Below are 22,855 nucleotides of genomic sequence, written 5' to 3'. Positions count from 1 at the left end.
TATTTTAAAGCTTGTTTCAAGCTAAATGAAAACATAAGCAGCTGTCTGATTTTTTTCCCTACAGACTATGGCGAAGTATATTATAATTATAATTAGTAAAAAAAGGAAAAGCTCACTCTTTAACTCCAAACTGTAATTACAAATTTGGAAAACTGTTATTGTTGCCCCCTTAATCTGTGAAGAACCCACCATTCTTTCCTGTAATTTTACTTCATTTATGAAATAATAAATTGTAGGTACTTATCATAATGGTAAAATTTTTTAATAACAAGCCAATGGTTTAAGTGGTTTATACATGTTCATTAAAACCAAGGCTGCCAAAATGATTTAAGGATCAACCATAATATAATATTTGGTTATATAACCAACAGGTAAAGTTAATAGTGAATAATAATAATTGGTATACTGTATAAGTTATTTTACAACATTAAGCCTTTATTTAAATGAATTAATTTTCCTACAGAGTGGGGATGACGAGGAGTACAGGAGAATCTACACGAAAAAAATTAAGCCCAGACTGAAGTCTGAGGAACTTGCAGAGGGAGTTGATGTACGTACAGAACGTCACAGCAGCACAAGCAGTGATGGCAGCACCATTACAACCATTACCCGCCGTATTACTACTTACACTGTGGACATACCAGGGGGACCTAGCCAGCAAGAGATTGATATTTCAAGCCCAGAATTCAAACTTAATGTTTCTGAGGGGAGCTCTGCTCAAATTAAATTGCCTCATGGAAAAATAATAAGCACGGTGAGTGGGCAGGAGGGTGTAGATGTTGGAGAAAGTAGATTTAAAGATTCAGAGGGCTCTTCTGAGAAGCAATGGAGTACAGCACATGTCAAAACATCAATTACAACAAAAGGAACAGAGGAGAGTGGGAAGGATTTAAGATATAATATATATGACACTGGACTCTCAACAGTTAAAACACATGTGGGAGAAGGGTCTTCTGAATGGATTCATGATAATTGTGTAAGGGGCAAAGGATCACTTACAACAGAAACAACCACAGGTTATTCTGATCTCTCAGTTACACTGGGACGAGGGGCAGATAAGGATCAGGTAAGCAATAGTGATCAAATATTGAAAATAAAGCGTGGGGTTACTATTTCCAGTACAGAGACTGAAAAGGATATCAAAGCATCCAAATTGGATATTATAGATCCTGAGGGATTAGGAAAAGGAGTTATGGTGTCAAAAATAAAAGTGTCATCAATGGAAGTTAAGGGTCCAGTGGTTGAGAATAGTGATAAAGACAAAGGTTCCTCCAAAACTGATGCTAAGAGAGAAGCAGGAAAAATTGAAATTATGGCTTCTGGTGTTATAGGTCCTGCTTCTGAAGGGGTTATAAAAGGACCATCAATAGATATCAAGCCACTGGTAGTGGACACTGAGGGATCTGAGAAAGCGCCAGAATTCAAAATGTCATTGATGTCTGGCCCAAAGGTATCCATGTATGATGGGCATTTCAACCTTAAGGGCCCGAAGGTGAAAGGAGATGTTGATGCTTTAGTTCCTAAAGTTGAAGCGGGTATCAAAGCACCCAAAGTGGATGTCAAAGGTCCAGATGTTGATTTTGAGGCCCCTGAAGGAGGATTTAAAATGCCAAAGATCCAAATGCCAAAGTTTGGATTTAAGGAACCAAAGGGTGAGGGCCTTGATGTTGATCTAAATCTGCCCAAAGGAGAGGTTGATATAAAAGCACCATCCATAGATATCAAGGCACCAGAAGTAAACATTGAGCGACCCGAGGGAAAAGTAAAAGGTCCAAAATTCAAGGGGCCATCATTTTCTGGTCCAGAGATTTCTCTACCAGATGTGGATTTCAACCTTAAAGGCCCTAAGATGAAAGGAGAAGTTGATGCATCAGTTCCAACAGTTGAAGGGGATATCAAAGCACCCAAAGTGGATGTCAAAGGTCCAGATGCTGATTTTGAGGGCTCTGAAGGGGGATTCAAAATGCCCAAAGTCAAAATTCCATCATTTGGTGGCAAGGGTCCAAAACTTGAAGGATCTGATGTAAATGTAAGTCTTCCCAAAGGTGAAGTTGATATAAAAGCACCATCCATAGATATCAAGGCACCAGAAGTGAACATTGAGGGACCTGAGGGAAAAGTAAAAGGTCCAAAATTCAAGGGGCCATCATTTTCTGGTCCAGAGATTTCTCTACCGGATGTGGATTTCAACCTTAAAGGCCCTAAGATGAAAGGAGAAGTTGATGTATCAGTTCCAAAAGTTGAAGGGGATATCAAAGCACCCGAAGTGGATGTCAAATGTCCAGATGTTGATATTAAAGGCCCTGAAGGAGGATTCAAAATGCCCAAAGTCAAAATTCCATCATTTGGTGGCAAGGGTCCAAAACTTGAAGGATCTAATGTAGATGTAAGTCTTCCCAAAGGTGAAGTTGATATAAAAGCACCATCCATAGATATCAAGGCACCAGAAGTGAACATTGAGGGACCTGAGGGAAAAGTAAAAGGTCCAAAATTCAAGGGGCCATCATTTTCTGGTCCAGAGATTTCTCTACCGGATGTGGATTTCAACCTTAAAGGCCCTACGATGAAAGGAGAAGTTGATGTATCAGTTCCAAAAGTTGAAGGGGATATCAAAGGACCCAAAGTGGATGTTAAAGGTCCAGATGCTGATTTTGAAGGCTCTGAAGGAGGATTCAAAATGCCAAAAATCCGAATGCCAAAGTTTGGATTTAAGGATCCAAAGGTTGAAGGGCCTGATGTTGATCTAAATCTACCCAAAGGGGAGGTTGATATTAAAGCACCATCCATAGACATCAAGGCACCCAAAGTGGATATTGAGGGATCTGAGGGAAAAGTAAAAGGTCCAAATTTCAAGGGGCCATCATTTTCTGGTCCAGATATTTCTGTGCCTGATGTGGATTTCAACCTTAAAGACCCTAAGATTAAAGGTGAAGTTGATGTATCAGTTCTAAAAGTTGAAGGGGATATCAAAGCACCCAAAGTGGATGTCAAAAGTCCAGGTGTTGATATTAAAGGCCCTGAAGGAGGATTCAAAATGCCCAAAGTCAAAATTCCATCATTTGGTGGCAAGGGTCCAAAACTTGAAGGATCTGATGCAGATGTAAGTCTTCCCAAAGGTGAAGTTGATATAAAAGCACCATCCATAGATATCAAGGCACCAGAAGTGAACATTGAGGGACCTGAGGGAAAAGTAAAAGGTCCAAAATTCGAAGGGCCATCATTTTCTGGTCCAGAGATTTCTCTACCGGATGTGGATTTCAACCTTAAAGGCCCTAAGATGAAAGGAGAAGTTGATGTATCAGTTCCAAAAGTTGAAGGGGATATTAAAGGACCCAAAGTGGATGTCAAATGTCCAGATGTTGATATTAAAGGCCCTGAAGGAGGATTCAAAATGCCCAAAGTCAAAATTCCATCATTTGGTGGCAAGGGTCCAAAACTTGAAGGATCTGATGTAGATGTAAGTCTTCCCAAAGGTGAAGTAGATATAAAAGCACCATCCATAGATATCAAGGCACCAGGAGTGAACATTGAGGGACCTGAGGGAAAAGTAAAAGGTCCAAAATTCAAGGGGCCATCATTTTCTGGTCCAGAGATTTCTCTACCGGATGTGGATTTCAACCTTAAAGGCCCTAAGATGAAAGGAGAAGTTGATGTATCAGTTCCAAAAGTTGAAGGGGATATCAAAGCACCCAAAGTGGATGTCAAATGTCCAGATGTTGATATTAAAGGCCCTGAAGGAGGATTCAAAATGCCCAAAGTCAAAATTCCATCATTTGGTGGCAAGGGTCCAAAACTTGAAGGATCTAATGTAGATGTAAGTCTTCCCAAAGGTGAAGTTGATATAAAAGCACCATCCATAGATATCAAGGCACCAGAAGTGAACATTGAGGGACCTGAGGGAAAAGTAAAAGGTCCAAAATTCAAGGGGCCATCATTTTCTGGTCCAGAGATTTCTCTACCGGATGTGGATTTCAACCTTAAAGGCCCTAAGATGAAAGGAGAAGTTGATGTATCAGTTCCAAAAGTTGAAGGGGATATCAAAGGACCCAAAGTGGATGTTAAAGGTCCAGATGCTGATTTTGAAGGCTCTGAAGGAGGATTCAAAATGCCAAAAATCAGAATGCCAAAGTTTGGATTTAAGGATCCAAAGGTTGAAGGGCCTGATGTTGATCTAAATCTACCCAAAGGGGAGGTTGATATTAAAGCACCATCCATAGACATCAAGGCACCCAAAGTGGATATTGAGGGTTCTGAGGGAAAAGTAAAAGGTCCAAATTTCAAGGGGCCATCATTTTCTGGTCCAGAGATTTCTCTACCGGATGTGGATTTTAACCTTAAAGGCCCTAAGATGAAAGGTGAAGTTGATGTATCAGTTCCAAAAGTTGAAGGGGATATCAAAGGACCCAAAGTGGATGTCAAAAGTCCAGGTGTTGATATTAAAGGCCCTGAAGGAGGATTCAAAATGCCCAAAGTCAAAATTCCATCATTTGGTGGCAAGGGTCTAAAACTTGAAGGATCTGATGTAGATGTAAGTCTTCCCAAAGGTGAAGTTGATATAAAAGCACCATCCATAGATATCAAGGCACCAGAAGTGAACATCGAGGGACCTGAGGGAAAAGTAAAAGGTCCGAAATTCGAAGGGCCATCATTTTCTGGTCCAGAGATTTCTCTACCAGATGTGGATTTCAACCTTAAAGGCCCTAAGATGAAAGGAGAAGTTGATGTATCAGTTCCAAAAGTTGAAGGGGATATCAAAGGACCCAAAGTGGATGTCAAATGTCCAGATGTTGATATTAAAGGCCCTGAAGGAGGATTCAAAATGCCCAAAGTCAAAATTCCATCATTTGGTGGCAAGGGTCCAAAACTTGAAGGATCTGATGTAGATGTAAGTCTTCCCAAAGGTGAAGTTGATATAAAAGCACCATCCATAGATATCAAGGCACCAGGTGTGAACATTGAGGGACCTGAGGGAAAAGTAAAAGGTCCAAAATTTAAGGGGCCATCATTTTCTGGTCCAGAGATTTCTCTACCAGATGTGGATTTTAACCTTAAAGGCCCTAAGATTAAAGGAGAAGTTGATGTATCAGTTCCAAAAGTTGAAGGGGATATCAAAGCACCCAAAGTGGATGTTAAAGGTCCAGATGCTGATTTTGAAGGCTCTGAAGGAGGATTCAAAATGCCAAAAATCCGAATGCCAAAGTTTGGATTTAAGGATCCAAAAGTTGAAGGCCCTGATGTTGATCTAAATCTACCCAAAGGGGAGGTTGATATTAAAGCACCATCCATAGACATCAAGGCACCCAAAGTGGATATTGAGGGATCTGAGGGAAAAGTAAAAGGTCCAAATTTCAAGGGGCCATCATTTTCTGGTCCAGAGATTTCTGTGCCTGATGTGGATTTCAACCTTAAAGGCCCTAAGATGAAAGGTGAAGTTGACGTATCAGTTCCAAAAGTTGAAGGGGATATCAAAGCACCCAAAGTGGATGTCAAAAGTCCAGATGTTGATATTAAAGGCCTTGAAGGAGGATTTAAAATCTCAAAACCCCAAATTCCATCATTTGGTGGCAAAGGTCCAAAACTTGAAAAGCCTGATATGGATGAGAATCTTCCAAAAGGTAAAGTTGATACAAAAGGACCATCAATAAACATCAAAACACCAGATCTCGATATAAAAGTTCCATCTATAGATGTCAAGGGCCAAGAACTTGACATCGAGGGCCCTGAGGGAAAAGTGAAGGGTTCTAAATGTGAAATAGAAGGGGCCAAAATTGACATTGATGTATCTGGACCCTCAGTCAAGAAGTCTAAGTTTAAAATGCCAAAATTTGGTTTAAAAGGGCCTAAAATAGAAGGCTCAGATGTTGATGTTAAACTTCCAAAGGGTGATGTCACTGTGGAAGCTAAAAGCCCGGAAAGTGGATTTAAGATGCCAAAATTCAAAATGCCAAAATTTGGATTTAAGTCGTCTAAAGCTGACATGCAAAGTATGGATGAATCAGATGTAAATGTTAATATCAAAAGTCCATCACTTGACATTGAAGTTCCAGAAGGAAAAATCAAAGGTCCGAAAATCACGATGCCGGATGTTTCAGGACCAGGTGTTACTTTGCCTGATGTTGATCTTAAAGGCCCAAAATTAAAGGGTATCTCAGCGCCCAAGATTGACACTGACATTAAAACACTGAAAGTAGAAGGGAAAGGTCCAGATCTTGATTTTGAAGGACCTACAATTGATATACAAAGCACAGATTTTGAGCTTGAAGGACCAGAAGGCAAAATAAAAGGTCCTGGATTCAAAATGCCAAAAATATCAGGACCAGAGATCTCAATGCCTGATGTGGATTTAAATCTTAAAGGCCCTAAAATAAAAGGAGACATGGATGTATCTGTTACCAAGATTAAAGGTGACATTAAACCACCAAAAGTAGACATTGAAGGTACAGATTTTGAAGTAGAAGGCACAGGAGGAGGCATCAAAATGCCCAAATTCAAAATGCCATCATTTGGGGGCAAAGGGCCAAAAGTTGAGGGTTCTGAAATTGATGTGAATCTATCAAAGCCAGATATTGATGTCAAAGGCCCTAAAATTGATGTGAAAAGCCCAGATATTGAAATTGAAGGACCAGGAGGCAAAGTCAAAGGCCCCGGATTCAAAATGCCAAAAATATCAGGACCACAAATCTCAATGCCTGATGTGGACTTTAATCTTAAAGGCCCGAAAGTTAAGGGGGATGTGGATGTGTCTGTTCCCAAAATTGAAGGAGATATTAAAGCACCGAAAGTAGATATTCAAGGTCCAGATTTTGAAGTAGAAGGTCTAGAAGGAGGCATCAAAATGCCTAAATTCAAAATGCCAACATTTGGGGGCAAAGGTCCAAAAGTTGAGGGCCCTGAAATTGATGTAAATCTATCAAAGCCAGATATTGATGTCAAAGGCCCTAAGATTGATGTGAAAAGCCAAGATATTGAGATTGAAGGACCAGAAGGCAAAATGAAAGGTCCCGGATTCAAAATGCCAAAAATATCAGGACCACACATCTCAATGCCTGATGTGGACTTTAATCTTAAAGGCCCCAAAGTTAAGGGGGATGTGGATGTGTCTGTTCCCAAAATTGAAGGTGATATTAAAGCACCGAAAGTAGATATTCAAGGTCCAGATTTTGAAGTAGAAGGTCCAGGAGGAGGCATCAAAATGCCTAAATTCAAAATGCCAACATTTGGGGGCAAAGGACCAAAAGTTGAGGGCCCTGAAATTGATGTGAATCTACCAAAGGCAGATATTGATGTCAAAGGCCCTAAGATTGATGTAAAAAGCCCAGACATTGAGATTGAAGGACCAGAAGGGAAAATAAAAGGTCCCGGATTCAAAATGCCAAAAATATCAGGACCACACATCTCAATGCCTGATGTTGACTTCAATCTTAAAGGCCCGAAAGTTAAGGGGGATGTGGATGTGTCTATACCCAAAATTGAAGGTGATATTAAAGCACCGAAAGTAGATATTCAAGGTCCAGATTTTGAAGTAGAAGGTCCAGGAGGAGGCATCAAAATGCCTAAATTCAAAATGCCAACATTTGGGGGCAAAGGACCAAAAGTTGAGGGCCCTGAAATTGATGTGAATCTACCAAAAGCAGATATTGATGTCAAAGGCCCTAAGATTGATGTAAAAAGCCCAGATATTGAGATTGAAGGACCAGAAGGCAAAATGAAAGGTCCCGGATTCAAAATGCCAAAAATATCAGGACCACACATCTCAATGCCTGATGTTGACTTCAACCTTAAAGGCCCGAAAGTTAAGGGGGATGTGGATGTGTCTGTTCCCAAAATTGAAGGAGATATTAAAGCACCGAAAGTAGATATTGAAGGTCCAGATTTTGAAGTAGAAGGTTCAGGAGGAGGCATAAAAATGCCTAAATTCAAAATGCCAACATTTGGGGGCAAAGGACCAAAAGTTGAGGGCCCTGAAATTGATGTGAATCTAGCAAAGGCAGATATTGATGTCAAAGGCCCTAAGATTGATGTGAAAAGCCCAGATATTGAGATTGAAGGACCAGAAGGCAAAATGAAAGGTCCCGGATTCAAAATGCCAAAAATATCAGGACCACACATCTCAATGCCTGATGTTGACTTTAATCTTAAAGGCCCCAAAGCTAAGGGGGATGTGGATGTGTCTGTTCCCAAAATTGAAGGTGATATTAAAGCACCGAAAGTAGATATTCAAGGTCCAGATTTTGAAATTGGAGGCACAGGAGGAGGCATCAAAATGCCTAAATTCAAAATGCCAACATTTGGGGGCAAAGGACCAAAAGTTGAGGGCCCTGAATTTGATGTGAATCTATCAAAGCCAGATATTGATGTCAAAGGCCCTAAGATTGATGTGAAAAGCCCAGATATTGAAATTGAAGGACCAGAAGGCAAAATGAAAGGTCCCGGATTCAAAATGCCAAAAATATCAGGACCACACATCTCAATGCCTGATGTTGACTTCAATCTTAAAGGCCCGAAAGTTAAGGGGGATGTGGATGTGTCTGTTCCCAAAATTGAAGGTGATATTAAAGCACCGAAAGTAGATCTTCAAGGTCCAGATTTTGAAGTAGAAGGTCCAGGAGGAGGCATCAAAATGCCTAAATTCAAAATGCCAACATTTGGGGGCAAAGGACCAAAAGTTGAAGGCCCTGAAATTGATGTGAATCTACCAAAGGCAGATATTGATATCAAAGGCCCTAAGATTGATGTGAAAAGCCCAGATTTAGAGATTGAAGGACCAGAAGGCAAAATTAAAGGTCCCGGATTCAAAATGCCAAAAATATCAGGACCACACATTTCAATGCCTGATGTTGACTTTAATCTTAAAGGACCCAAAGTTAAGGGTGATGTGGATGTGTCTGTTCCCAAAATTGAAGGTGATATCAAAGCACCGAAAGTAGATCTTCAAGGTCCAGATTTTGAAATTGGAAGCACAGGAGGAGGAGGCATCAAAATGCCTAAATTCAAAATGCCAACATTTGGGGGCAAAGGACCAAAGGTTGAAGGCCCTGAAATTGATGTAAACCTATCAAAGCCAGATATTGATGTCAAAGGCCCTAAGATTGATGTGAAAAGCCCAGATATTGATATTGAAGGACCAGAAGGCAAAATGAAAGGTCCCGGATTTAAAATGCCAAAAATATCAGGGCCACACATCTCAATGCCTGATGTTGACTTTAATCTTAAAGGCCCCAAAGCTAAGGGTGATGTGGATGTGTCTGTTCCCAAAATTGAAGGTGATATTAAAGCACCGAAAGTAGATATTCAAGGTCCAGATTTTGAAGTAGAAGGTCCAGGAGGAGGAATCAAAATGCCTAAATTCAAAATGCCAACATTTGGGGGTAAAGGACCAAAGGTTGAGGGCCCTGAAATTGATGTGAACCTATCAAAGCCAGATATTAATGTCAAAGGCCCTAAGATTGATGTGAAAAGCCCAGAGATTGATATTGAAGGACCAGAGGGCAAAATAAAAGGTCCCGGATTCAAAATGCCAAAAATATCAGGACCACACATCTCAATGCCTGATGTGGACTTTAATCTTAAAGGCCCGAAAGTTAAAGGGGATGTGGATGTGTCTGTTCCCAAAATTGAGGGTGATATTAAAGCACCGAAAGTTGATATTCAAGGTCCAGATTTTGAAATTGGAAGCACAGGAGGAGGAGGCATCAAAATGCCTAAATTCAAAATGCCAACATTTGGGGGCAAAGGACCAAAAGTTGAGGGCCCTGACTTTGATGTGAATCTACCAAAGGCAGATTTTGAGATTGAAGGACCAGAAGGCAAAATGAAAGGTCCCGGATTCAAAATGCCAAAAATATCAGGGCCGCACATCTCAATGCCTGATGTTGACTTTAATCTTAAAGGCCCCAAAGCTAAGGGTGATGTGGATGTGTCTGTTCCCAAAATTGAAGGTGATATTAAAGCACCGAAAGTAGATATTCAAGGTCCAGATTTTGAAGTAGAAGGTCCAGGAGGAGGAATCAAAATGCCTAAATTCAAAATGCCAACATTTGGGGGTAAAGGACCAAAGGTTGAGGGCCCTGAAATTGATGTGAACCTATCAAAGCCAGATATTGATGTCAAAGGCCCTAAGATTGATGTGAAAAGCCCAGATATTGATATTGATATTGAAGGACCAGAAGGCAAAATGAAAGGTCCCGGATTCAAAATGCCAAAAATATCAGGGCCGCACATCTCAATGCCTGATGTTGACTTTAATCTTAAAGGCCCCAAAGCTAAGGGTGATGTGGATGTGTCTGTTCCCAAAATTGAAGGTGATATTAAAGCACCGAAAGTAGATATTCAAGGTCCAGATTTTGAAGTAGAAGGTCCAGGAGGAGGAATCAAAATGCCTAAATTCAAAATGCCAACATTTGGGGGTAAAGGACCAAAGGTTGAGGGCCCTGAAATTGATGTGAACCTATCAAAGCCAGATATTAATGTCAAAGGCCCTAAGATTGATGTGAAAAGCCCAGAGATTGATATTGAAGGACCAGAGGGCAAAATAAAAGGTCCCGGATTCAAAATGCCAAAAATATCAGGACCACACATCTCAATGCCTGATGTGGACTTTAATCTTAAAGGCCCGAAAGTTAAAGGGGATGTGGATGTGTCTGTTCCCAAAATTGAGGGTGATATTAAAGCACCGAAAGTTGATATTCAAGGTCCAGATTTTGAAATTGGAAGCACAGGAGGAGGAGGCATCAAAATGCCTAAATTCAAAATGCCAACATTTGGGGGCAAAGGACCAAAAGTTGAGGGCCCTGACTTTGATGTGAATCTACCAAAGGCAGATATTGAGATTGAAGGACCAGAAGGCAAAATGAAAGGTCCTGGATTCAAAATGCCAAAAATATCAGGACCGCACATCTCAATGCCTGATGTTGACTTTAATCTTAAAGGCCCCAAAGCTAAGGGTGATGTGGATGTGTCTGTTCCCAAAATTGAAGGTGATATTAAAGCACCGAAAGTAGATATTCAAGGTCCAGATTTTGAAGTAGAAGGTCCAGGAGGAGGAATCAAAATGCCTAAATTCAAAATGCCAACATTTGGGGGTAAAGGACCAAAGGTTGAGGGCCCTGAAATTGATGTGAACCTATCAAAGCCAGATATTGATGTCAAAGGCCCTAAGATTGATGTGAAAAGCCCAGATATTGATATTGATATTGAAGGACCAGAAGGCAAAATGAAAGGTCCCGGATTCAAAATGCCAAAAATATCAGGGCCGCACATCTCAATGCCTGATGTTGACTTTAATCTTAAAGGCCCCAAAGCTAAGGGTGATGTGGATGTGTCTGTTCCCAAAATTGAAGGTGATATTAAAGCACCGAAAGTAGATATTCAAGGTCCAGATTTTGAAGTAGAAGGTCCAGGAGGAGGAATCAAAATGCCTAAATTCAAAATGCCAACATTTGGGGGTAAAGGACCAAAGGTTGAGGGCCCTGAAATTGATGTGAACCTATCAAAGCCAGATATTGATGTCAAAGGCCCTAAGATTGATGTGAAAAGCCCAGAGATTGATATTGAAGGACCAGAGGGCAAAATAAAAGGTCCCGGATTCAAAATGCCAAAAATATCAGGACCACACATCTCAATGCCTGATGTGGACTTTAATCTTAAAGGCCCGAAAGTTAAAGGGGATGTGGATGTGTCTGTTCCCAAAATTGAGGGTGATATTAAAGCACCGAAAGTTGATATTCAAGGTCCAGATTTTGAAATTGGAAGCACAGGAGGAGGAGGCATCAAAATGCCTAAATTCAAAATGCCAACATTTGGGGGCAAAGGACCAAAAGTTGAGGGCCCTGACTTTGATGTGAATCTACCAAAGGCAGATATTGAGATTGAAGGACCAGAAGGCAAAATGAAAGGTCCCGGATTCAAAATGCCAAAAATATCAGGACCGCACATCTCAATGCCTGATGTTGACTTTAATCTTAAAGGCCCCAAAGCTAAGGGTGATGTGGATGTGTCTGTTCCCAAAATTGAAGGTGATATTAAAGCACCGAAAGTAGATCTTCAAGGACCAGATTTTGAAGTAGAAGGTCCAGGAGGAGGAATCAAAATGCCTAAATTCAAAATGCCAACATTTGGGGGTAAAGGACCAAAGGTTGAAGGCCCTGAAATTGATGTGAACCTATCAAAGCCAGATATTGATGTCAAAGGCCCTAAGATTGATGTAAAAAGCCCAGAGATAGATATTGAAGGACCAGAGGGCAAAATAAAAGGTCCCGGATTCAAAATGCCAAAAATATCAGGACCACACATCTCAATGCCTGATGTGGACTTTAATCTTAAAGGCCCGAAAGTTAAAGGGGATGTGGATGTGTCTGTTCCCAAAATTGAGGGTGATATTAAAGCACCGAAAGTTGATATTCAAGGTCCAGATTTTGAAATTGGAAGCACAGGAGGAGGAGGCATCAAAATGCCTAAATTCAAAATGCCAACATTTGGGGGCAAAGGACCAAAAGTTGAGGGCCCTGACTTTGATGTGAATCTACCAAAGGCAGATATTGAAATTGAAGGACCAGAAGGCAAAATGAAAGGTCCCGGATTCAAAATGCCAAAAATATCAGGACCGCACATCTCAATGCCTGATGTTGACTTTAATCTTAAAGGCCCTAAAGCTAAGGGTGATGTGGATGTGTCTGTTCCCAAAATTGAAGGTGATATTAAAGCACCGAAAGTAGATATTCAAGGTCCAGATTTTGAAGTAGAAGGTCCAGGAGGAGGAATCAAAATGCCTAAATTCAAAATGCCAACATTTGGGGGTAAAGGACCAAAGGTTGAGGGCCCTGAAATTGATGTGAACCTATCAAAGCCAGATATTGATGTCAAAGGCCCTAAGATTGATGTGAAAAGCCCAGAGATTGATATTGAAGGACCAGAGGGCAAAATAAAAGGTCCCGGATTCAAAATGCCAAAAATATCAGGACCACACATCTCAATGCCTGATGTGGACTTTAATCTTAAAGGCCCGAAAGTTAAAGGGGATGTGGATGTGTCTGTTCCCAAAATTGAGGGTGATATTAAAGCACCGAAAGTTGATATTCAAGGTCCAGATTTTGAAATTGGAAGCACAGGAGGAGGAGGCCTCAAAATGCCTAAATTCAAAATGCCAACATTTGGGGGCAAAGGACCAAAAGTTGAGGGCCCTGAAATTGATGTAAGTTTACCTAAGGCAGATATTGATGTCAAAGGCCCTAAAATTGATGTGAAAAGCCCAGATATTGAGATTGAAGGACCAGAAGGCAAAATCAAAGGTCCCGGATTCAAAATGCCAAAAATATCAGGACCGCACATTTCAATGCCTGATGTTGACTTTAATCTTAAAGGCCCCAAAGTTAAGGGTGATATGGATGTGTCTGTTCCCAAAATTGAAGGCGATATTAAAGCACCGAAAGTAGATATTCAAGGTCCAGATTTTGAAATTGAAAGCACAGGAGGAGGAGGCATCAAAATGCCTAAATTCAAAATGCCAACATTTGGGGGCAAAGGACCAAAAGTTGAGGGCCCTGAAATTGATGTAAATCTACCAAAGCCAGATATTGATGTCAAAGGCCCTAAGATTGATGTGAAAAGCCCAGATATTGAGATTGAAGGACCAGAAGGCAAAATGAAAGGTCCCGGATTCAAAATGCCAAAAATATCAGGACCACACATTTCAATGCCTGATGTGGACTTTAATCTTAAAGGCCCCAAAGTTAAGGGTGATGTGGACGTGTCTGTTCCCAAAATTGAGGGTGATATTAAAGCACCGAAAGTAGATATTCAAGGTCCAGATTTTGAAATTGGAAGCACAGGAGGAGGAGGCATCAAAATGCCCAAATTCAAAATGCCAACATTTGGGGGCAAAGGACCAAAAGTTGAAGGCCCTGAAATTGATGTGAATCTACCAAAGCCAGATATCGATGTCAAAGGCCCTAAGATTGATGTGAAAAGCCCAGATATTGATATTGAAGGACCAGAAGGCAAAATGAAAGGTCCCGGATTCAAAATGCCAAAAATATCAGGACCACACATCTCAATGCCTGATGTTGACTTTAATCTTAAAGGCCCCAAAGTTAAGGGGGATATGGATGTGTCTATTCCCAAAATTGAAGGTGATATTAAAGCACCGAAAGTAGATATTCAAGGTCCAGATTTTGAAATTGGGGGCACAGGAGGAGGCCTCAAAATGCCTAAATTCAAAATGCCAACATTTGGGGGCAAAGGACCAAAAGTTGAGGGTCCCGAAATAGATGTGAATCTATCGAAGCCAGATATTGATGTCAAAGGCCCTAAGATTGATGTAAAAAGCCCAGACATCGAGATTGAAGGACCAGAAGGCAAAATGAAAGGACCTGGATTCAAAATGCCAAAAATATCAGGACCACACATTTCAATGCCTGATGTTGACTTTAATCTTAAAGGCCCCAAAATAAAGGGGGATGTGGATGTGTCTGTTCCCAAAATTGAAGGTGATATTAAAGCACCGAAAGTAGATCTTCAAGGTCCAGATTTTGAAATTGGAGGCACAGGAGGAGGCATCAAAATGCCTAAATTCAAAATGCCAACATTTGGGGGCAAAGGACCAAAAGTTGAGGGCCCTGAATTTGATGTGAATCTACCAAAGCCAGATATTGATGTCAGAGGCCCTAAGATTGATGTGAAAAGCCCAGATATTGAGATTGAAGGACCAGAAGGCAAAATGAAAGGTCCCGGATTCAAAATGCCAAAAATATCAGGACCACACATCTCAATGCCTGATGTTGACTTTAATCTTAAAGGCCCCAAAGCTAAGGGGGATGTGGATGTGTCTGTTCCCAAAATTGAAGGTGATATTAAAGCACCGAAAGTAGATATTCAAGGTCCAGATTTTGAAATTGGAGGCACAGGAGGAGGCATCAAAATGCCTAAATTCAAAATGCCAACATTTGGGGTCAAAGGACCAAAAGTTGAGGGCCCTGACTTTGATGTGAATCTACCAAAGCCAGATATTAATGTGAAAGGCCCTAAGATTGATGTGAAAAGCCCAGATATTGATATTGATATTGAAGGACCAGACGGCAAAATGAAAGGTCCCGGATTCAAAATGCCAAAAATATCAGGACCGCACATTTCAATGCCTGATGTTGACTTTAATCTTAAAGGCCCCAAAGTTAAGGGTGATGTGGATGTGTCTGTTCCCAAAATTGAAGGTGATATTAAAGCACCGAAAGTAGATATACAAGGTCCAGATTTTGAAATTGGAAGCACAGGAGGAGGAGGCATCAAAATGCCTAAATTTAAAATGCCAACATTTGGGGGAAAAGGACCAAAAGTTGAGGGCCCTGAAATTGATGTGAATCTACCAAAGGCAGATATTGATGTCAAAGGCCCTAAGATTGATGTGAAAAGCCCAGATATTGATATTGAGGGACCAGAAGGCAAAATGAAAGGTCCCGGATTCAAAATGCCAAAAATATCAGGACCACACATCTCAATGCCTGATGTTGACTTTAATCTTAAAGGCCCCAAAGTTAAGGGGGATGTGGACGTGTCTGTTCCCAAAATTGAAGGTGATATTAAAGCACCGAAAGTAGATATTCAAGGTCCAGATTTTGAAATTGGAAGCACAGGAGGAGGAGGCATCAAAATGCCTAAATTCAAAATGCCAACATTTGGGGGCAAAGGACCAAAAGTTGAGGGTCCCGAAATTGATGTGAATCTATCAAAGCCAGATATTGATGTCAAAGGCCCTAAGATTGATGTGAAAAGCCCAGATATTGATATTGATATTGAAGGACCAGAAGGCAAAGTGAAAGGTCCCGGATTCAAAATGCCAAAAATATCAGGACCGCACATTTCAATGCCTGATATGGACTTTAATCTTAAAGGCCCCAAAGTTAAGGGTGATGTGGACGTGTCTGTTCCCAAAATTGAGGGTGATATTAAAGCACCGAAAGTAGATATTCAAGGTCCAGATTTTGAAATTGGAAGCACAGGAGGAGGAGGCATCAAAATGCCCAAATTCAAAATGCCAACATTTGGGGGCAAAGGACCAAAAATTGAGGGCCCTGAAATCGATGTGAATCTACCAAAGCCAGATATTGATGTCAAAGGCCCTAAAATTGATGTGAAAAGCCCAGATATTGATATTGAAGGACCAGAAGGCAAAATGAAAGGTCCCGGATTCAAAATGCCAAAAATATCAGGACCACACATCTCAATGCCTGATGTTGACTTCAATCTTAAAGGCCCGAAAGTTAAGGGGGATGTGGACGTGTCTGTTCCCAAAATTGAGGGTGATATTAAAGCACCGAAAGTAGATATTCAAGGTCCAGATTTTGAAATTGGAAGCACAGGAGGAGGAGGCATCAAAATGCCTAAATTCAAAATGCCAACATTTGGGGGAAAAGGACCAAAAGTTGAGGGCCCTGACTTTGATGTGAATCTACCAAAGGCAGATATTGATGTGAAAGGCCCTAAGATTGATGTAAAAAACCCAGATATTGATATTGATATTGAAGGACCACAAGGCAAAATCAAAGGTCCCGGATTCAAAATGCCAAAAATATCAGGACCGCACATTTCAATGCCTGATGTTGACTTTAATCTTAAAGGCCCCAAAGTTAAGGGGGATGTGGATGTGTCTGTTCCTAAAATTGAAGGTGATATTAAAGCACCGAAAGTAGATATTCAAGGTCCAGATTTTGAAATTGGAGGCACAGGAGGAGGAGGCATCAAAATGCCTAAATTCAAAATGCCAACATTTGGGGGCAAAGGACCAAAAGTTGAGGGCCCTGAAATTGATGTGAATCTATCAAAGCCAGATATTGATGTCAAAGGCCCTAAGATTGATGTAAAAAGCCCAGATATTGATATTGATATTGAAGGACCAGAAGGCAAAGTGAAAGGTCCCGGATTCAAAATGCCAAAAATATCAGGACCGCACATTTCAATGCCTGATATGGACTTTAATCTTAAAGGCCCCAAAGTTAAGGGTGATGTGGACGTGTCTGTTCCCAAAATTGAGGGTAATATTAAAGCACCGAAAGTAGATATTCAAGGTCCAGATTTTGAAATTGGAAGCACAGGAGGAGGAGGCATCAAAATGCCTAAATTTAAAATGCCAACATTTGGGGGCAAAGGGCCAAAAGTTGAGGGCCCTGAAATTGATGTGAATCTACCAAAGGCAGATATTGATGTCAAAGGCCCTAAGATTGATGTGAAAAGCCCAGATATTGAAATTGAAGGACCAGAAGGCAAAATGAAAGGTCCCGGATTCAAAATGCCAAAAATATCAGGACCACACATCTCAATGCCTGATGTGGACTTTAATCTTAAAGGCCCCAAAGTTAAGGGTGATGTGGACGTGTCTGTTCCCAAAATTGAAGGAGATATTAAAGCACCGAAAGTAGATATTCAAGGTCAAGATTTTGAAATTGGAAGCACAGGAGGAGGAGGCATCAAAATGCCTAAATTCAAAATGCCAACATTTGGGGGCAAAGGACCAAAAGTTGAGGGCCCTGACTTTGATGTGAATCTACCAAAGGCAAATATTGATGTCAAAGGCCCTAAGATTGATGTAAAAAGCCCAGATATTGATATTGATATTGAAGGACCAGAAGGTAAAATGAAAGGTCCCGGATTCAAAATGCCAAAAATATCAGGACCGCACATTTCAATGCCTGATGTTGACTTTAATCTTAAAGGCCCCAAAGTTAAGGGGGATGTGGATGTGTCTGTTCCCAAAATTGAAGGTGATATTAAAGCACCGAAAGTAGATATACAAGGTCCAGATTTTGAAATTGGAAGCACAGGAGGAGGAGGCATCAAAATGCCTAAATTCAAAATGCCAACATTTGGGGGCAAAGGACCAAAAGTTGAGGGCCCTGACTTTGATGTGAATCTACCAAAGGCAGATATCGATGTCAAAGGCCCTAAGATTGATGTAAAAAGCCCAGATATTGACATTGATATTGAAGGACCAGAAGGCAAAATGAAAGGTCCCGGATTCAAAATGCCAAAAATATCAGGACCGCACATTTCAATGCCTGATGTTGACTTTAATCTTAAAGGCCCCAAAGTTAAGGGTGATGTGGATGTGTCTGTTCCCAAAATTGAAGGTGATATTAAAGCACCGAAAGTAGATATACAAGGTCCAGATTTTGAAATTGGAAGCACAGGAGGAGGAGGAGGCATCAAAATGCCTAAATTCAAAATGCCAACATTTGGGGGCAAAGGACCAAAAGTTGAAGGCCCTGAAATTGATGTGAATCTAACAAAGCCAGATATTGATGTCAAAGGCCCTAAGATTGATGTGAAAAGCCCAGATATTGATATTGAAGGACCAGAAGGCAAAATTAAAGGTCCCGGATTCAAAATGCCAAAAATTTCAGGACCACACATCTCAATGCCTGATGTGGACTTTAATCTTAAAGGCCCCAAAGTTAAGGGTGATGTGGATGTGTCTGTTCCCAAAATCGAAGGTGATATTAAAGCACCGAAAGTAGATTTTCAAAGTCCAGATTTTGAAATTGGAAGCACAGGAGGAGGAGGAATCAAAATGCCTAAATTCAAAATGCCAACATTTGGGGGCAAAGGACCAAAAGTTGAAGGCCCTGAAATTGATGTAAATCTATCAAAGCCAGATATTGATGTCAAAGGCCCTAAGATTGATGTGAAAAGCCCAGATATTGATATTGATTATGAAGGACCAGAAGGCAAAATTAAAGGTCCCGGATTTAAAATGCCAAAAATATCAGGACCACACATCTCAATGCCTGATGTGGACTTTAATCTTAAAGGCCCCAAAGTTAAGGGTGATGTGGATGTGTCTGTTCCCAAAATTGAAGGTGATATTAAAGCACCGAAAGTAGATATTCAAGGTCCAGATTTTGAAATTGGAGGCACAGGAGGAGGCATCAAAATGCCTAAATTCAAAATGCCAACATTTGGGGGCAAAGGACCAAAAGTTGAGGGCCCTGAAATTGATGTGAATCTACCAAAGCCAGATATTGATGTCAAAGGCCCTAAGATTGATGTGAAAAGCCCAGATATTGATATTGAAGGACCAGAAGGCAAGATGAAAGGTCCCGGATTCAAAATGCCAAAAATATCAGGACCACACATCTCAATGCCTGATGTCGACTTTAATCTTAAAGGCCCCAAAGTTAAGGGGGATATGGATGTGTCTGTTCCCAAAATTGAAGGTGATATTAAAGCACCAAAAGTAGATATTCAAGGTCCAGATTATGAAATTGGAGGCACAGGAGGAGGCATCAAAATGCCTAAATTCAAAATGCCAACCTTTGGGGGCAAAGGACCAAAAGTGGAGGGCCCTGAAATTGATGTGAATCTACACAAGCCAGATATTGATGTCAAAGGCCCTAAGATTGATGTCAAAAGCCCAGATATTGATATTGATTATGAAGGACCAGAAGGCAAAATTAAAGGTCCCGGATTTAAAATGCCAAAAATATCAGGACCACACATCTCAATGCCTGATGTGGACTTTAATCTTAAAGGCCCCAAAGTTAAGGGTGATGTGGATGTGTCTGTTCCCAAAATTGAAGGTGATATTGAAGCACCGAAAGTAGATATTCAAGGTCCAGATTATGAAATTGGAGGCACAGGAGGAGGCATCAAAATGCCTAAATTCAAAATGCCAACATTTGGGGGCAAAGGACCAAACGTTGAGGGCCCTGAAATTGATGTGAATCTACCAAAGCCAGATATTGATGTCAAAGGCCCTAAAATTGATGTGAAAAGCCCAGATATTGATATTGAAGGCCCAGAAGGCAAAATGAAAGGTCCCGGATTCAAAATGCCAAAAATATCAGGACCACACATCTCAATGCCTGATGTGGACTTTAATCTTAAAGGCCCCAAAGTTAAGGGGGATGTGGATGTGTCTGTTCCTAAAATTGAAGGTGATATTAAAGCACCGAAAGTAGATATTCAAGGTCCAGATTTTGAAGTAGAAGGTCCAGGAGGAGGCATCAAAATGCCTAAATTCAAAATGCCAACATTTGGGGGAAAAGGACCAAAAGTTGAGAGCCCTGAATTTGATGTGAATCTACCAAAGCCAGATATCGATGTCAAGGGCCCCAAGATTGATTTGAAAAGCCCAGATATTGAGCTTGAAGGACCAGAAGGCAAAATTAAAGGTCCCGGATTCAAAATGCCAAAAATATCAGGACCACACATCTCAATGCCTGATATGGACTTTAATCTGAAAGGCCCCAAAGTTAAGGGGGATATAGGCTTGTCTGGTTCTAAGATTGAAGGTGACATCAAAGCACCAAAAGTTGAAATTGAAGAGCCTAACATTAATTTGGATGGATCAGAAGGCTTGAAAATCCCCAAAATCAAAGTGCCACATTTTGGAATTAAGGGACCGAAGTGGGACACTGCTGATGCTGAATTAAAAGTTGAAGGTGATATAAAAGGACCAGCCATAGATATGAATGACCCTAACATTGGCAAGGGTCATACCAGCCTTGAAGGCCCTGATGTGGAGATCAAGGGAAAGAAAAGTAAAGTGAAAATCCCAAAGGTGAAAGGAAAAATGAAAACTGACACTAATGCTGATCCTAAAATTGGCAATGTTGAACTATCAGCAGACTCATCTGACTTGCGTATCAAAGGACCTAAGGTTAAGAAGCCATTTTTTGGAAAATTACATTTTCCTGATGTAGAATTTGACATCAAATCCCCAAAGGGTAAGGGCAGTGGTTCAACATCTGGAACACTTAAGGCAGATGTGCCAGGTGTGGATATTCAGTCACCAGTTGTGAGCTTGGAAGGCCCAGATATCAAAGCTAAAAAAACCAAAATAAAAATGCCAAAGTTAATCTCAGGATCTAAGGTCAAATCTGCTGATGTTGACATCAGTGTTCCGAAGATAAAATCACCTGAAATGAGTATGAACCTCACTGCTTCAGATGCTAGTGTAGAAGGGCATGGCATAAAAGTTAAGGGCAGAATGACAGAACCTGAGATAAAAGGGACGTTTGAAGGTCAAGTTAAGGGGCACACAGACACAAAAGCATTTCAGGGTGTAGAGCTGAATATGCCAACTACAACAATTAAAGTACCCCATGTCAGTTCTTCACATGAAACAACTGGAGAAATAGGCATGCATACAGATGTTGCCATGTCAAGTGCAATAGAGTGTACTGAGGGCAATGTAACTGTTCCAAAGATTAAAGTGCCAAAATTTGGAATAGCTTTGCCTCAGGTAGAGGGAAGGGAGATGGGTGTGGATGTAGGTTCAGGAGAATTAACTGCTAGTAATGTTAGTTCAAGTTTGGAGATGCAATGTCCAGATTTAAAAAGCAGTGGTGGGAAAGCCAAAGTCAAAAAGCCACGATTCTTTGGCAAGTCTAAAGCTAAGGGTGGAAGTGCAGGTGATCTTACCTTTCAAGCACCTGAATGTACAAGTACAATTGAGGAAAGTGTCAAAGAATCTAAAGAACTAAGTGCAAGTTCTGGGGAGCTTTCAGGTAGAAAGATGGTAGAGGGGAGTTCTGGTTTAAAAATTTCACCTAAGAGTAAATCTGCTTCACTTGATCTTTACAAGAAATCAAGGCATCGTTCTTCATCAATCAGTGATGAAGGAGAGCTTGCTTCTGCCACTGCTGTTGAAGGGCATTTGCAGACAGAAGGTGGTAACATTTTAATGGAGGCTGGAGGGACTAAAATGAAAGCCAAAAAAGGAATGCTGAAATTTGGCACGTTTGGTGGATTTGGCTCAAAATCCAAGGGTTCATATGAAGTGACGCTTGGAGAAGATGAAGCAAGGATTGAAGGAGCTGAAGAAGTGGGTTCCCCTACCAGGAAGTCTAGGGTGTCATCATCATCTAGCACTGATAGTGTTTCAAAGGGTGGGTTTCGCTTACCAAGGCTTGAAATAGCTGTTTCACCAAAGAAATAATATGTTGAAATATGATTAGAAGGCACTAAGGTTTAGCCCTTCATATGTGTTATATGATTTTTATATGAGTTGACATACACTCCAATGCTTTGTACTAGACAGCTACTTTATAAGAATTATCTAACTAAGCACTGTCATAATTGTATACATTTTCTCCAATTTGCGTTTAGCATTCCACATAACTTCTTTCATTTTGCTGGGGTACATGCCATGTCTTTTAACTGTAAATAAGAGAACTGTGTATTGTAATTTTCATTATCATTTGTAAATAGAAAAAATAGTCTACCACCACATTTTCTATCCACTACCACAGCAATTTTGAAATGGAATATTTGCATCTCTTTTTAACACCTTTTTGTGATATGATAATTCTATTTTTGTATTTGTTAAACTTTAGGGGAAATGGTTTAGCACAAATCTGTCAAAAATAATATCTTTATTGTTATTTCACTGTTAAAGGTTGAGTGACTTTCATATACAGTTTCATCAAACCAAACAAACCAGAACATTTAATGTGAGATTTTATCATTTTGTATAATTCCTAAAATGAGACATGACAGTTCTTTCACATGACACTTTATATTTTACACCTGTAAAAATGTAAATAACCTGCTGATATACATTAATACATTGGGAATTATATTTTTAGCTCTACATAAAGTGCATACGTCATTATCTCATCTATGCAAAAGAATTTATATTTGATGAGACCATGAAGTTGCACAAATCAACAAATTAGTGACAGATCAGCCATTTAAATGAACATGTTGAGATTGCTCTCTCTCTCTTTCCCTTTCTCTCTCTCTGTCTCATGTGACTCACCCAGTGGATGGCTGTGCTGGGATTTGTGTATTTTTATTTACTTTCATCTGCAAAACCAAATAAAGTGTTGAGTTATCAGTGTGAATACATGTTGAATGTGTTTTGAGT

The 22,855-nt window shown here is 40.4% G+C and overlaps 1 protein-coding gene across 5 annotated transcripts in view; it reads left to right on the top strand.

The window, feature by feature from the left end:
- ahnak (AHNAK nucleoprotein) overlaps positions 1-22,832 on the top strand; it is a 36,578-nt gene extending 13,746 nt beyond the window's left edge. For 2 of the 5 annotated variants that reach the window (XM_053505256.1, XM_053505254.1), the window contains exon 6: positions 464-22,832. In XM_053505256.1, coding sequence (XP_053361231.1) covers positions 464-21,925 — 21,462 coding nt within the window. In that variant the 3' untranslated portion in view covers positions 21,926-22,832. The remainder of the gene's footprint in view (positions 1-463) is intronic. The other 3 variants (XM_053505257.1, XM_053505258.1, XM_053505259.1) reach the window with 3 other exon arrangements.
- Positions 22,833-22,855: the final 23 nt, after the last annotated feature.

Source organism: Clarias gariepinus, chromosome 10 (genome assembly GCF_024256425.1).
Source record: "Clarias gariepinus isolate MV-2021 ecotype Netherlands chromosome 10, CGAR_prim_01v2, whole genome shotgun sequence".
Taxonomy (NCBI): domain Eukaryota; kingdom Metazoa; phylum Chordata; class Actinopteri; order Siluriformes; family Clariidae; genus Clarias; species Clarias gariepinus.
This window is presented reverse-complemented; position numbering and strand designations above follow the sequence as displayed.